Source organism: Gasterosteus aculeatus, chromosome Y (assembly GCF_964276395.1).
Source record: "Gasterosteus aculeatus chromosome Y, fGasAcu3.hap1.1, whole genome shotgun sequence".
Classification (NCBI taxonomy): Eukaryota; Metazoa; Chordata; class Actinopteri; order Perciformes; family Gasterosteidae; genus Gasterosteus; species Gasterosteus aculeatus.
The window spans coordinates 21539368-21553553 of NC_135709.1; the positions used below are offsets into that span (position 1 = coordinate 21539368).

The 14186-nt window shown below is 46.9% G+C and overlaps 1 protein-coding gene and 1 pseudogene across 2 annotated transcripts; both read right to left on the minus strand.

The window, feature by feature from the left end:
• Positions 1–250: 250 nt before the first annotated feature.
• LOC120812757 (apoptosis inhibitor 5-like) lies at positions 251–6033 on the minus strand. Its single transcript, XM_040168945.2, has 14 exons — positions 5713–6033; positions 4780–4941; positions 4552–4645; positions 4230–4295; positions 3890–4041; positions 3426–3632; positions 3198–3302; positions 2597–2686; positions 2289–2470; positions 2085–2178; positions 1921–1977; positions 1629–1708; positions 1108–1250; positions 251–824 (listed from the first exon to the last, which is right to left on the minus strand). Exons 1-14 carry the CDS (start codon positions 5782–5784, stop codon positions 745–747), a joined length of 1584 nt encoding a protein of 527 aa, XP_040024879.2. The 5' UTR covers positions 5785–6033; the 3' UTR covers positions 251–744.
• A 509-nt stretch (positions 6034–6542) lies between these two features.
• LOC120812496 (general transcription factor II-I repeat domain-containing protein 2 pseudogene) lies at positions 6543–8618 on the minus strand (annotated as a pseudogene). The gene has a single exon (XR_013455217.1). The product of XR_013455217.1 is annotated as a general transcription factor II-I repeat domain-containing protein 2 pseudogene (transcript).
• Positions 8619–14186: the final 5568 nt, after the last annotated feature.

Sequence of the window (14186 nt, forward strand, 5' to 3'; positions counted from 1 at the left end):
CCCATGTCTCCTCCGTATGTTGGGATATTTGTATTCCTGTCATCCAAAATCTTGAACTGATGTCTTATTTCCATTTTATTTTTCAATGTCACTGTATCTATATGCACATAATGACCAGCAGCAGAGGGAGGGGCAGGTCGTTATTTATAGTGCCACTGTGTGCATCCACCACGGACACATGTGCAGCAGACATTCGAGCACTTCGATCTGGGTAAAAATAGACGAAGGAGAGACAGGAAAGGAGACCATCAAGGAGGACAGACTGGGAAAGGGTTTAATATGCAAGTTAAGAATTGTGTAGAGTGTAATTTGTTACGGACTAGTTTCCAAATCATCTTCTGTTCTAATAAAAAAAGAAACCACGATTAAATAAAAAAGGTAGAAAGAAATGCAATTCACATTCCAAACAAGACAATCTTTATCTCTTGGTAGTCTTTTGTTCCACAAAAATACACAGAATATTTTAAAAATGATGGGGGGAAAAACAACATCTAGAGTTACGCTAACTATGGCCTTTGCGCAGAAGATTACGGGGAGTAATTGTTGAAATGACTGAGCCCGATGCCTGATATTTTGACGACAGGAAACCAAAGCTCGCCCCTCCCTCCAAATTTAAAAAAAAAAAAAGACATGGAGACCAGTCAAAGACAAAAGTGGGTGTCAAATAGTCCGTCTCGGTGCGGAAAAGATCCTGATGTGATGCAGTTCAATGAGCAGTGAGTACTGTACGCCTGTTTGTGCTTCTCAGTAGATTCGTCCTCTGCTCCTGTTGCCTCGACCTCCGAACCCTCGTCCTCGTCCGCCCCTGAAGCCGCCACGCTGCTCTGGAGTACAAAAAAATAAACAGAAAAAACAACCGATCAGCATGGAAATACAATATACCAACCTATATTGAATTTTAGAGGCAGATACGTTTCTACACCGTATTTTATTATAAAAGGTTTGACTGATGGGACATACTGCTGAAAAATACCATGTTCACATCACAAGATCACTTCATCACGCATATTCCTTTTGAAAGAATGTATTGAGAGTGTAAAGAGTGTATTAAAAGGATGCAATGGCGGCACAGTATCTAAAGTATGAAAGAACCACAGCGCTTCTCACCGTAGGTGAAATTGCCAATGGTCGCGCTGAACTTGCCACTCGGGGGGTTGTAGATCTGCCGCGCGTCCCTCCTCGGCTGAAGAGACACCTGCTTCTTTGTGCTGTCGGCAGCACCCATCTCCTCAGTGGAAGGGCGCTTGGGCCTGCACAGATGCACAGGAGAAAGCCGGTGAGGACCCGATAGGGCAGCAAGAACACACCGATGCTGTGCGGTTGGTGTACGACTGCTAAATAGGGCTGAGCGGTAGACGGTATAAGATTTCCGTACGGTATGAATTTCTCACGTACCGTTCATACCGGTGTTACGCCACAACAACAAGCTAACACGCTAACTTGCCGGCCAGTTGACCTGCCAGCCGCAAACAGCTAATTGGGGTAGCCGCGGTCCTTTTCGAGGTCAATGAATTAAGGCGTTTAGCGTTTACTTATATAACGGGATACCGTCGGAATCTAAATACCGTGATATGGATTTTTGGCCATACCGCACAGCCCTACTGCTAAATCAGCGGGAGCGGACTTACGCTACGGCCTCTGACTTCTGGATGAGTTTCCAGGACAGACTGACTGTGCTCTTGAATGACGGAGGGTTGTGGAAGAGATCCTGGGAAGAAATAGGAAAAGGGTTATTAGATACAAAGCAGAGTTTATATAGTACGTATTTGTCTGATGCCTTCAAGCGATCAGAAAAAATGAAACCATGTACATTGTAAAGCAATCCTACAAAAAATCCTTTTACTTGGAATTATTACAGTGGATCTCATTTTTACCGTGAGCACAAGCACCACGACAAAGTGCAGGCTGAGAACGACTTACCTTGATGAGGACGTTGATGTTGTTGGTGATCTTCAGTGCCACCACTTTGATCTTATTCTGGCAACACAGAGAAGAGTTAGTCTCTCATATACATTCTACAGCGGGACCAGAGGCAACAGACAGTTTGCGTCATGTCTGTTGACAGGCTGCCGAGCGGCCGTTACCTCGTCGGTCTTCAGAGCGTCACCTGACCTGCCCTGCAGTGCTACTCGCAGCTGTCTGATATAAACCTGCAGACCTCTGGCAAAATACTGTAACCTGTTGGAATACAAAGCACATTCACTTCCGTTAGAAAATGACCGATAAGTTACCACACCCCCCCCCCAGAATGGGCTTTTATTTAACAAACTTCTCAGTGTGAGACTCACCTGATCTTGAAGTCTTTGAGGCGCTCAGCATCCACTTTCTCAATGAGGAAGTCTGGCAGCTTCTTGCCCAGCTGGTGGAAGCCGAAGAGCAGACACTCCACATAGCTGAACTGCAGCTTGGGCTCCTCGCTGGCCGTGTTCTCTCCGTTCTCTGCTTCTTCTGGTGGTACAGGCATGAACTCCTATAGAAACAGGGAATAAACACGTACAATCATTCGGTTAGCTTTAATTTGCAGTCAAAAAACTGCAGATGTGTACTTTAAGTGACTTTCCACTTTACTCTAAACAACAGGGCCATCACTTCTCACCAGCAGCTTGGTAAACAGCATGTTGAGGTTGGGCTCCAGCTTATCCATGTCTCCACAATAAGGACTCATCTCAGCCAGCAGCTTCAGCACCTACACACAGACACACACAGCTGAGCAGATCCCCTCACAGTGTAATGTGCATTGCTAATGAGAACTGCATTGCGTGGTGCAGCTTAATGACCCATTAACAACATGCAGTTGGCTGACATCTTTGACAGGTGGCTGCCACGCTGACTTTGTTTACTACTACAACCGATCACATAATGTCAGACATTAGGAATATCGACCTTGCACATATTCATCAGGCCTGTCGGGATGGAAGTGCTGAATCAGGCTGAATAAATCCAGAACAGGGAAAGTAGTCGTTTGGTCTGAAAGCCACACTGGCATTTAAAACGACCAGTGATATTTGATTTAAATGTATTTATTGCCACGGACAAAGAGGCGGTCGAGAGGCGATAATCAGATCGGTGGAGGATTTTAAACACTTCATAGTTTAGAATGAAACTCTGCGCCATACCTGTTAATGATAGATCAATAAAGAACTGTTAGATGCAAGAATGTGGTGTATGCGTGATCAATAAATATATAAAGAACTTACCTCTAACTGGATATCCAGCTCAGCCACCGGACTTGTCAGGGCACTGAGGTTGGGCAGGACGTGTTCACAGAAGTAGGTTACAAAGCGCGTGGAATGGACATTTTTCTAGCAGGACAAAGAAGAGCATGATTGATTCCCCAATTTCATTACAACAAAATCATGAATACTATACAAGTTTACCAATGAGATGTGTGTGCTTATCGCTGGAGGCGCATCAGCTGTACTCACAGAGAAGAGGGGCAGGGCTTGGCGTGTGCACTGCAGCAGGCGGTCAACAGTGTCTGGGTCGGCTGGGTTGAGGGCCTGCTCCAGGAAGGCCTGCTCCACCACCAGCTCCACCAGCTGCTGCCGCCCGTTCACCGTCTGCAGCACCCGCAGGCCAGACACCACACGCATCAACAGCACAAATTCCTCTCCGGTCACGTCCTCCAGAACCTGCACAGGGGAGACCGTAAACCCGTCATCAACGTGTGCGGCTTCATACCAGTATCACAAATGTACAATGTTTTCTTATTTAATAAAAGAAAGTACAGATAGGAAGCCAAGTAGTGCGAGTCCTCACAAACAGATGATCAAAAAGTTGATTAATGAGCACAGCCCTCCCAGATTTGAGTCAGTCATATGGTGTGATTGATGTAGTTAAATGCAAACTACCATCAAATATCAATAATCAATATTCACTGTACGCTAACCTTCTTTGTCTCAGCAAAGACATAATCCTCCATCTCCTTTGTCATGACGTCCTCTGGCAGGGTCTTCAGTTTGGTGGACAGAAACTTGATGGCTCTTTCCCGCACGATGTCCTCTCCTTGCAGGATCTGAGAGAAGAGGCCTCCGAGGGTACCTGAGCAATTAAAGGCTCATTGGTTACGTGTTTTACAAAAAGAAGCATGGACAGTTACTAAAAACTAAAACTTAAATCAGCCCTTTAAAAACAGACCTTAACAGAAAATAAATAAGTTCTAAACTTGGTCGGATAACTGACAAGTATAGAAGAGTTATTTTGGGTCAGTGGGGGGAGGAAACGCTTACCCTTAGCATCCATCTTGAAGATCGAAACAAGAGCTCCATTCACTTGGTTGAACTCTGCTGAATCATCTGAAGGCACAAAAAAAAATACATAATTAAAAAAGTAGGACTTTAAAAAACATTTTGAAAGACAATATACAATATACAAGTTAGACTGATGAGAAAAACTGGTATCCAACATATTATACAGATTTAAAAATAGATCACGATATTAACAAAGGATCACAACAGCAGTGCAAGTAAACAACATGGCTGTATGGCCAGCAAAGTTGTTTGTATGAACAAAAAGATTATCAAAATCTTTACAATGTTTAGCTTCCAATACCTGTCTGAAGGAGCTGGGTGAGAATATCGGCAACTCTGAGGATGTTCTCGCCAGTTGCAAACCGCGGAAGCTCCTTGATGGCCTGCCGTCGGATCTGGACAAAGACAAGCACACATACATTGAATCCAAAAGCATCCTTTAGAATCTTTATGTAGTCATGTTTGGAAATGTAGTGATGAACTCTTAATCAACCGAGGAACCCGTCGAACCTGAAGTCTGAATACTCACCGACACGTCCTCGTCTTCACAGAGATCAAGCTGAGCATTGATGGCCGAGTCGGCCAGTTCCGGAAAGCTGCTGAAGAACTTTGGGATAAACTGGGCCGCCAGGCGCTTCTCCTTCGGGCCACTCTTCACTCCATCCAAGATTACTTGGTAGGCATCTTTGTGCTGCAGGGGAATTAAAAGACATTAAGACGTTCACATTAGACTCCTTACGAAACATACTAAACCTCACATTATAACGTGACTCACTGGAACAATAGCGCATACAGCTAAACGGTTTAGAAGTCATTTTCATAGGACATCGTGGTTACAGTTAAGTGTCATGTAGAAACGGCTGTACGTATGTTTACTACAGTCAGGTGGGAATGAAGAGAGTTGGAATAGGAGATATTCTGTTCTGGTGTCAGGATGTCAGGATATGAGCGGGCCAGCGGCATTAAATTTGGCTTTCAAAATAAGTATACCGTTGGCCCCCCATTATGGAAAGATGCATTCATTTGCTAAAACTCTCAAAAGGAATACTAGAGGACGTGTTTAACATGTGGACTGAGTTGTAGTTGGTTTGGATTTGTCTCAGGACCAGAAAAACAAACAATTAAACCTGGTCTAACACAGAAAGTAACCCAACTTGCAGAACTAGAGCCTGTTTTCTCAACTTCAAACGTGTGGCATGAATTGAAACTCATTTTGAGTCAAGTTAAAAGTAAACTATTCACCCAAATGCGTAAAGATCACAATGCCCATAAACATCCAGCGGGGTAGGCCTTTGACATTAGCACGGTCCCTCGCTAGCTCGCTACAGTTAGCATAGCAGGCACGCAGCAACATTATTAGCTCATAAAAAAAGTTGACGGTGATGGACGTGGAATAAGGTGCCGTAGCGATGCAACGGAGCTTTATCAATGGCGCAACATTAACAAGATTCGCCTAATGTACCTGACTGAGGTTGTCCTTAGCATCAGCGAGGACCCCGTAGCTCCGATAGAGATCCTCAATAGTGACCGCCATCAGCGTGTGTCCGGGCGCCCGCCGCTCGCAGATAAAACCGCCGATAAAACCTAGAGAAGAGATATCTTTTCCAGTTGTTTTTGCTCCGTTAAAGAAGGTTGTAGCGTAAACCACGCCGTATTATCGGGATGTATGGCTTTCGGAAAGGGGGCGGGGAGAAACTTCTAAAATCCTGTGAATGAAAAGCCCTCCACGGTCGGTCTTTCCGCAGTGTGGCTTGCAGGCTAAATGCTACGAAACAATGAATCCGGGTCATGCGCGGGCCTAGCCAATCACCTGGAGACTCACGGCACACGTGACCACCAGTGTGCGCAGAACTAATACGCATTAAAAAGGTTTACCAAATATTCAAATCAGAACGCTCTGGTCAAAATGTTTATACCGACAAAATTATTGTATTTATTGTACTAAATTGACATTATTTGTATTATTTCGTCATCCTACAGCGCTACGATATGTTTATGCTTGATGTTTCAATTTAAAATATGATTCTTGACTTTTGCATTGTATTTGTTGTTATGCAGCAAAACATCAACACACATGTCTTGTATTTGCAAACCTACTTTCCAATAAACTGTTTCTTATTCAGATTAAGCCGGTGTGGCAAATTTACAGGTATTGATATTGTGATGAAAGCTGAGGAAACTAAATAAACTAAGTAAATCATTGACCCTAATTCCTAAATTCAGACCAATGCTTATCTAGCAATAGTGTTCACCTGTTACAAGTATAAAACAGACAGCTATTTAATCTTGGGGGAAACTCACGTTCAGTCACCCGTAATGTTCTCTGAGCTGGCTCTGAGCTGAGGAAATCCTCAGAATTGAGTGGAGGTGTTCAGCAGTAAGTCGACTTCTGTGTGATGTTTTGTTCAAGTTCATCAAAGAAAACAGTTGTTCACACAGGTATGTGCTGCCAAACATAGACAACGTTTGAGCAGCCTGGATGCACAGCTGGGGCATTGTGTCGGGGAGGAAACGGGCGAACTCCGCAGCACCCACTGCCGCATATTTTGCCCTCAGTGCATCATTGCATTGGAGGTCAATCAACTCCATTTGGAGGTTTGGTGGTGAGCTTTCCACGTCAACAGCAAATGGGTTACCGAGCAGTTCCAACCTGCTTTTTTGTGCTTCAAAGTCAGCAAATCGGCGTCGAAAGTCAGCGGCAAGCATACCTATTTTATCAGCCAACTGTGCGCTCGGGAACGCACTGGTAGAGAGCTTCTCTTTCATGGTCTGGCAGCTGGGAAAGTGGCTCAAATTTTCTTTCCGCATCTGCGTCTCCCACAGAGTCAGTTTGGTTTTAAATGCCTTCACTGTACTGTACATATCAGAGATGACACGATCCCGACCCTGCAGCTGCAAGTTCATTGCATTCAGATGACTCGTAATGTCACACAGAAAAGCCATTTCACACAGAAACATTTCGTCTCGGAGTTGTGTTGTGTCTTTCCCTTTGCTGTCCAAGAACAGACAAATCTCCTCACGAAGCTCGAAACATCTTTGAAGCACCTTTCCCTGGCATAGCCATCGCACCTCTGTGTGATAAGGCAAATCACCATGCTCCGTTTCTAACTCCGTCAGAAATGCCTTGAACTGGCGGTGATTCAAACCTTTGGCTCTGATAAAGTTAACTGTGCGCGTGATGATGCTCATTACATGCTCCATTTTCAAGGCTTTACCGCACAACGCTTCCTGGTGTATGATACAATGATAAGCTGTCAGCTCACCTGTCGCGTTTTCCTCTTGCATCTTTTCCCGTATCTTCGCCACCAGTCCGCTCCTGTGTCCACACATCGCAGGTGCTCCGTCGGTTGTCAAACCCACGAGTTTTTCCCAAGGCAGCTCCATCTCATTTACACATCTTGACACCTCTTCATACAAATCATGCCCCGTAGTTGTGCCATGCATAGGACGTAAAGCCAAAAACTCCTCTGTCACGCTTAGGCTGGAGTCCACTCCGCGGATGAAAATTGACAACTGGGCAATGTCAGAAATGTCGGTGCTCTCATCCACAGCCAAGGAATATGCAATGAAATCTTTTCCCTTTTTCACAAGCTGCTCTTTTAGATTAATGGACAACTGGTCTACTCTCTCGGCAATGGTGTTTCTGCTCAGACTCACATTTAAAAAGAGTTGCCTTTTTTCTGGGCAAACTTCGTCACAAACTTTAATCATGCAGTTTTTGATGAAATCCCCCTCCGTAAATGGCCGGGCTGATTTAGCGATCTCTTCTGCCAAAATAAAACTGGCCTTGACAGCAGCCTGGCCTTGTGATTTGGCTTTTTTGAACAGAGCCTGTCGAGATTTGAGGCCTCGTTTTAATTCCTCTGCCTTTTGTAGCCTTTGTTCCATGTCCATATTCTTGTTTTTGTCCGCGTGTTTCGTTTCATAATGTCGTCTCAGATTATACTCTTTCAGTACCGCCACACTTTCTCCACACAGAAGACACACAGGTTTTCCAGCTACCTCCGTGAACAAATACTCCGACTCCCACCTTGTTTGAAACCCCCGGTTCTCAGTGTCCACCTTCCGTTTTGCCATTTTTGATGGGTATCTGAAAGTTAATTTTACTGTGATGCTGACAACTGCTGTGCCAATAAATATTGAAATGAAGCAGCCTACTGCTCGGTGCGTCACCGTTGCATTGTGGGAAATGTAGTATTGGTGCGTGTAAAAGATCTGCGGGCTGCCGGCTTGCTGCGGTCTGCGGGCCGGTTCTAATAATAAATCAAGATCATCCCAGGGGCCGTAAAAAACCTTCTCGCGGGCCGGATGTGGCCCGCGGGCCTTGACTCTGACATATGTGATGTAAGCTTTACAACCCTCCTTCCCACACACCCCTCTTGGACACTTGAAGGAGATCAAACCTCGCCTCCAAGTTGCTTTAGTGGGGGGCTGTTCTGGCCTGAGGCAGGTCAGAGCCTGTGGTTATAGTTAGGGTTAGGGATTAGAAGATTGTGATGGTCCCGTGCACTGTCCAGCACTGCCCCATCGTCTGCACCTCTCACCCCTCATTAAGGCCCCTGGGATGTACGGTGTCTAATTTGGTGATCCAGAGTCTCTCTGCTCTCCTCCTCAGGGGAGCGCTCCATCTAGGATTGCTTTCAATAATACTGGTGGACACTGATTTCCACCCATGATGAATAAAATGTGCCAATAATGGCGTCTGTACCTTTTTTCTTTTAATAATATTATATTTATGTTGTGCCATCCTCGTGGCAATACTATTGCCCGTCTCCCTGACATATTGAAGGCCACAAGCCTGACATGTAATCAGGTATACACAGTTATGCGATTTTAAATGCCCCCGAACACGGTTATGGAACACTTCTTGTGTGTTATGGCTCCGAAACCACATTCGCTGTTTGAAATAATCGCCATGATTTTTAACTGGTGGAGTATGAAGAGGTTTGATTTTAGCCTTAACCAAGAAGTCCTGCAAGTTTTTATTTTTCCTAAAAGCGGGGATGATCCTGAAATCCTGCAAGATGTTGGTGCCTCTAATGTAAGAAATGAATCTTTCTCGACAACCTCTAACAAGGTCCCTGGTGGAAGGTGAATAGGTTGTGACGAAAGTGAGACTAGAAACCACCATAAAGGGCTTTTTCTCAAGAAAGCTCCTCCGGCACTTTCTGAGGAAAGACCTAGAGTACCCTCTAGAGGCTAGAGCATTGAACAGCACTTGGACAGCAGAGTAAAAATCAATCTCCCTGCTGCAAAATTCTGTGAAACCTCAACAGTTGGGATTTAATTAAGCCAGCGTAGGTATGGTTTGGATGGAAGCTGGTCTTAAAAAGAAGAGCATGCATGTCTGTTTCTTTAAAGAACACTTTGATCTCCAGTTTGTGTGTTTCATGAAATGTGTCACCTTTGAATGTTGTTGTGTCTAAAAAATCCACAGAAGGGGGATTGCTGGTGGACTTAATCGTAATAGATGCATTATAACTGTTGAGGATTCCCAGAAAGATGTCAAAATCCTCTCGCGAGTGAGGCCAGACACCCCAGATGTCGTCCACATACTGTAGTAATGTGACGTTTTTTTGGGACACATTTTCAGGACTGAGTCCTCCCACTCAGCCATAAAAATGTTAGCGTATGCGGGAGCAAACTTCTTCCCCAGTGCTGTACCCTTGATTTGAAGGAAAAATTTCCCATTAAATTCAAAATCATTTTGGGTCAGATTGATCTCCAGTAACTGTAATAATTCTTTTTCTGGTCGCTTTTTGTCGGGGTGTTTCCGAAATGAATTCTTAACGGCCTGCATGCCTTCTTTTATGTCAATGTTTGTATAGAGACTATCAATATCAATGGTGAATAAAATTGAGTTGTCCGGAATGCGGAGTCTCTTAATTATCTCTACAAAGTGGTACGTGTCCTTTATGTAACTCGGGTGCGTGGTCGACAGAGGATTCAAAAAGTGGTCGAGGTACTCTGCAGTGTGATAAGTCTCACTGCTGCAGTCAGACACGATGGGCCTGCCGGGAGGGATTTCATGTGGTTTACTCCACTTGGCAGGGTCCTTGTGTATTTTGGGCAGCATATAGAATAATCTGGCTCTAGGTACAGCGTCACCCATTAAATAATGCTTTTGTTTCAGATTAATAAACTTCTTCTCATGTAGAGTTAGGATGATTTTATTTACAATCGGGACAGTGTTTGGATAAATGGGGTGGGTCAATTTGGTGTAGTATTTGGGATCATTAAGCTGTCTGTAGCCTTCCCATAAATATTGCTCCCTGTCCAAGATCACTATAGAGCTGCCCTTATCTGCTGGTTTAATAACTATGTGTTTGTTATTAACTAGTTCATCAAGTGCCCGCACTTCCTCCCTACTGAGGTTAGGCGGCACGTGGTGAATTTTGAAGTGTGTGTTAAAATACCGAATGTCTGATTGTATTAGAGCAGTTATGGTGTGTGGTATTTGTGCCTGTACAGGAGCCCAGGACGATTTATAAATGAACGGGAGTCGTTCACACTCTCTCGAGTTTTCAAAATAAGCCGCCAGCTTTAACCTCCTGTGATACTGCTGTAGATCAAAGCGGCTCTGCTCTACAATCTGTTTATTAGTTCCCTTAGTGGGAATGAAATTTAACCCCCTGCCAAGGAGAGTGCGCTGTGCTTCAGTGAGTTTAAAGTTCTTAGTGAGGTTGATGACTAACTTATCCCCCTCCTGAGTAGGCAGGTTTATGGGGACAATTAGTTTAAGTAGTGAACCCAATTGTCAAATATGCGGGCAGCTGTGGCTCGGGTCCAGTGGATGTGATCCGGACCTGTGTGAAAGAGACCTGCTGGCAGCGCTGGGATGTACTCACACATTCTCGCAATAGCAGTGTTCAGATGTGTGAGGCGCAGTTTCTCCTTCGGGGGAAGATCTCCGGAGAAGTTGACCTGTGGCACAAAAACGTCAGCAGATGGAAAAGTCAGTCTAACGCTTCGGAGGGCCCTCTGCAGCTGTTTGATGGCCGTCTCCTGCGTTTTTTGGACCCGGTTATTAATGCCGAAGGCCAAAATGACCTTCTGCACCGTGACCTCAGAGGTCGTCTTGTTCATCAGGAGATCTGCGTTTCTGAAGGTGCCCCCTGGAAAAGCATCCACCTGCAGATCCTCGATGTCGTGGGCTGGAAGTTTGTACACATTGGAGTCTCCAATGATGAGCCACTTCCTGGTCACATGGAGACTCCAATCCTGTGCCTTCCGCGCGGTGGACTGGTGTCTGCATGGTCGCTGAGCTCCCTGCGGTGTCTGCAGGCCGGAAGTGGGAGTGGCCACCGGCCGGATCAGCTGGGTCTGCACCGCTGTCCTCAACCTGGTGGTGCTGATGGGCGTTAAGGGAACGTGCCTCACGTCCCTCTGCATCCGGGACCACGGCTCTCTCGCCTCCTGCTGCACCAGCTCCTCCAGGTTCCTCTGGGAGAACTCCACCTCGTCCGTGTTCGGGGCCACACACGGATTGCGCGGTGCGACGGACCATACGGCAGATATTGAGGGCGTCGCTGCCGCCGGTGGAGGTGTCTGCGGTGATGGCGCTGCTGATGATGGCGCTATTGCTGCTGCCTCCTCCGCCTCCGTCTCTGCTGCTGCTGCTGCCTCTGCTGAAGCCACTGACAGCGAGCTGGGTGAAAGTTCTATTGTGAACTGTGGTCTGCGAAAGTTCAGTCTCTGTGGCCGGGGCAGCTGGGAAGACGGAGTGGGTGAAACCACCTGCTGTGAGCCCCCTGCCGACTGTGGCGTGTCGGGGGAGAGGGTGTCAGAGTTGAAACTAACCTCGATCGGGAAGTCTAAGAGGTTCTGGATCAGAGGAGGAGTGCTGGGCCGCCGCTCTGTCGTCACTGGTGAGGGGGGCGTCATCAGCGCCGCCGCTGGAGCACCCCCGCGTGGACCTGGACCGCCGTCGTGGTGATGACAGGTGCCACAGGTGCTGCTGTTGCTGCTGCTGCTGCGGCGGGCTGAGGTGAGTCTGGGCGTCTCCGCACCTCGATAGTGTGTGTGGGCGGTGTGTTTACCGGTTCCGCTCTGGCCACCGGTCTAACTCGCCTCAGGGGATGACTCGCCGGGTCGGTCTGGGCCGCTGGTGCTGCTGTTGTCGCCGGCGCTGCAGGGGCCTGTATTGGCTCGTCTACCGCCAGGCCGGCCATCCAGTCCACAACTGTCTCTTTGGCCTCTTTTAATGTGTCCGGGCCGAGTCTGCGGCCAAACTGTCTTTTGGCCCAGGCTGCCGCCACCTCGAACGGGTCACTCCACTCTGGACTATTGAGTCTGTGAAGGTTCCGGATTTCCTCCTTTATCGCAGACTCATAGTGGTCCTGTAAAATGACCAACGCAGTGTGCTCCCAGTTCTTAGCGTTGCCGTCAATCAGCATCTGCGTGGCCGTGTTGGGAATCGCCGGCTTAATGAATGCGGCTAACTGCTGGGTCATTCTAGAGATCGTGACCGGTGGGTGTGTTATAACAATGTTAGAAAAGTGATGTGCCGCTTTAATGATCTTATGGAGGATCCGGCATTTAACAGTGAAAAGTGGGTCGTCAGATCTGGGCCTATTCTGAGCGCCCTCATTGTTCTGGTTCTGGTTTCGCTGGTACCGTGTGTTATTGTTATTTACGTTGCTATTGTTATTGCTATTATTATAGGGGGCGCGTTGAAAGCGGGAGTCAAAGGACCGGGGCTGTGCGGGTCTTGGACGGGGACCGCGGTTAGCGGGACGTCCCGTGTACCTGTCATCCTGGCCGCCATCATAGCGCCACCGCGGGGCGCCTCCCCGATCCGCGGGTCTCCGGACAGCGTTCGCGTAGGTGTCGCGTGGATAGCGGGGCTGCTGTCGCTGGAAACGTGGCGGTGCGTTCTGCTGAAAGCGGGGCTGTTGCGGCTGGAACTGTTGCGGGGCTCGGCGCTGGTCCTGTGGCGGAGCGTGCTGATTGCGGCGCCTACCGCGTCTGCCGTACTGCACCAGCGTCCACTCGCCTTCATCCTCCCGGCCACGCCCGTACATGTCGCTAGCTAGTGAAGCCTCGTGTTCACTAGCCACGAAAAAAAAGGCGAAGGAAAAGTGGTTCTTTTTACCTTTTATTAACCGGAACAATAACAACAAAAATAAAACAATAAATGGAACAAGTTTAAACAGATTAGCAACGTTTCGGATATAAAGAATATCCTTCCTCAGGCTATAAAACTTGTAAAAAAGTGTGAGCTAAAGATGCGCGCTGTTGTTGTCGCTCTGGTCAGCTCGGTGAAATGACGGTCCGGCTAGGGCGTCGCCAATATGGCGGCCGTGACCTTTCCCCTCTCCGGTGTAGCTGACCAATAGCTGCGCTGAACTACGAATCTCTAGGTGCATCGCATACAGTGAGACGTTCAATGCACCCGTCTCACAATCCGAAATACCAGCATCATCAAAACCAGAAACATGAATCACTTAGTAATAAAGCATAAACATGATAATAACACCAGCAAACATCATACATTAAATTATTTAAATTAGAAACAGTAATGGAATATGGAATAATACACACATTTTTAATAAGCAGAAATATTTACAATGCAACCTCACATGATGAAGGGTTAAGATTAGGCATAGGTTATGGAGTGGTTGTGTTTAGGATAAAATGACCGGGTGGGCTGTATAGGATTAGGTTTAGGCATGGGTTATGGAGTGGTTGTGTTTAGGAAAAAATAACAACAGGGTGGGCTGTATGCGAGAACCGTAGAGACCGCAGGCTGCTCAGCAGGCGGCACGGGCCGGTTAGGGAATAAATAGTTTTGGATGGACCTGCGAGCAGGACCATCTGTGCACTGTCCAGCACTGCCTCACAGCCCGCAGCTCTTAGTCCTCATTTAAGCCCTTAGGATACCTGGTTTTTAATTTATTGATCCAGCCCCTCTCCGCTCTCCTCCTCTGGGGAGCG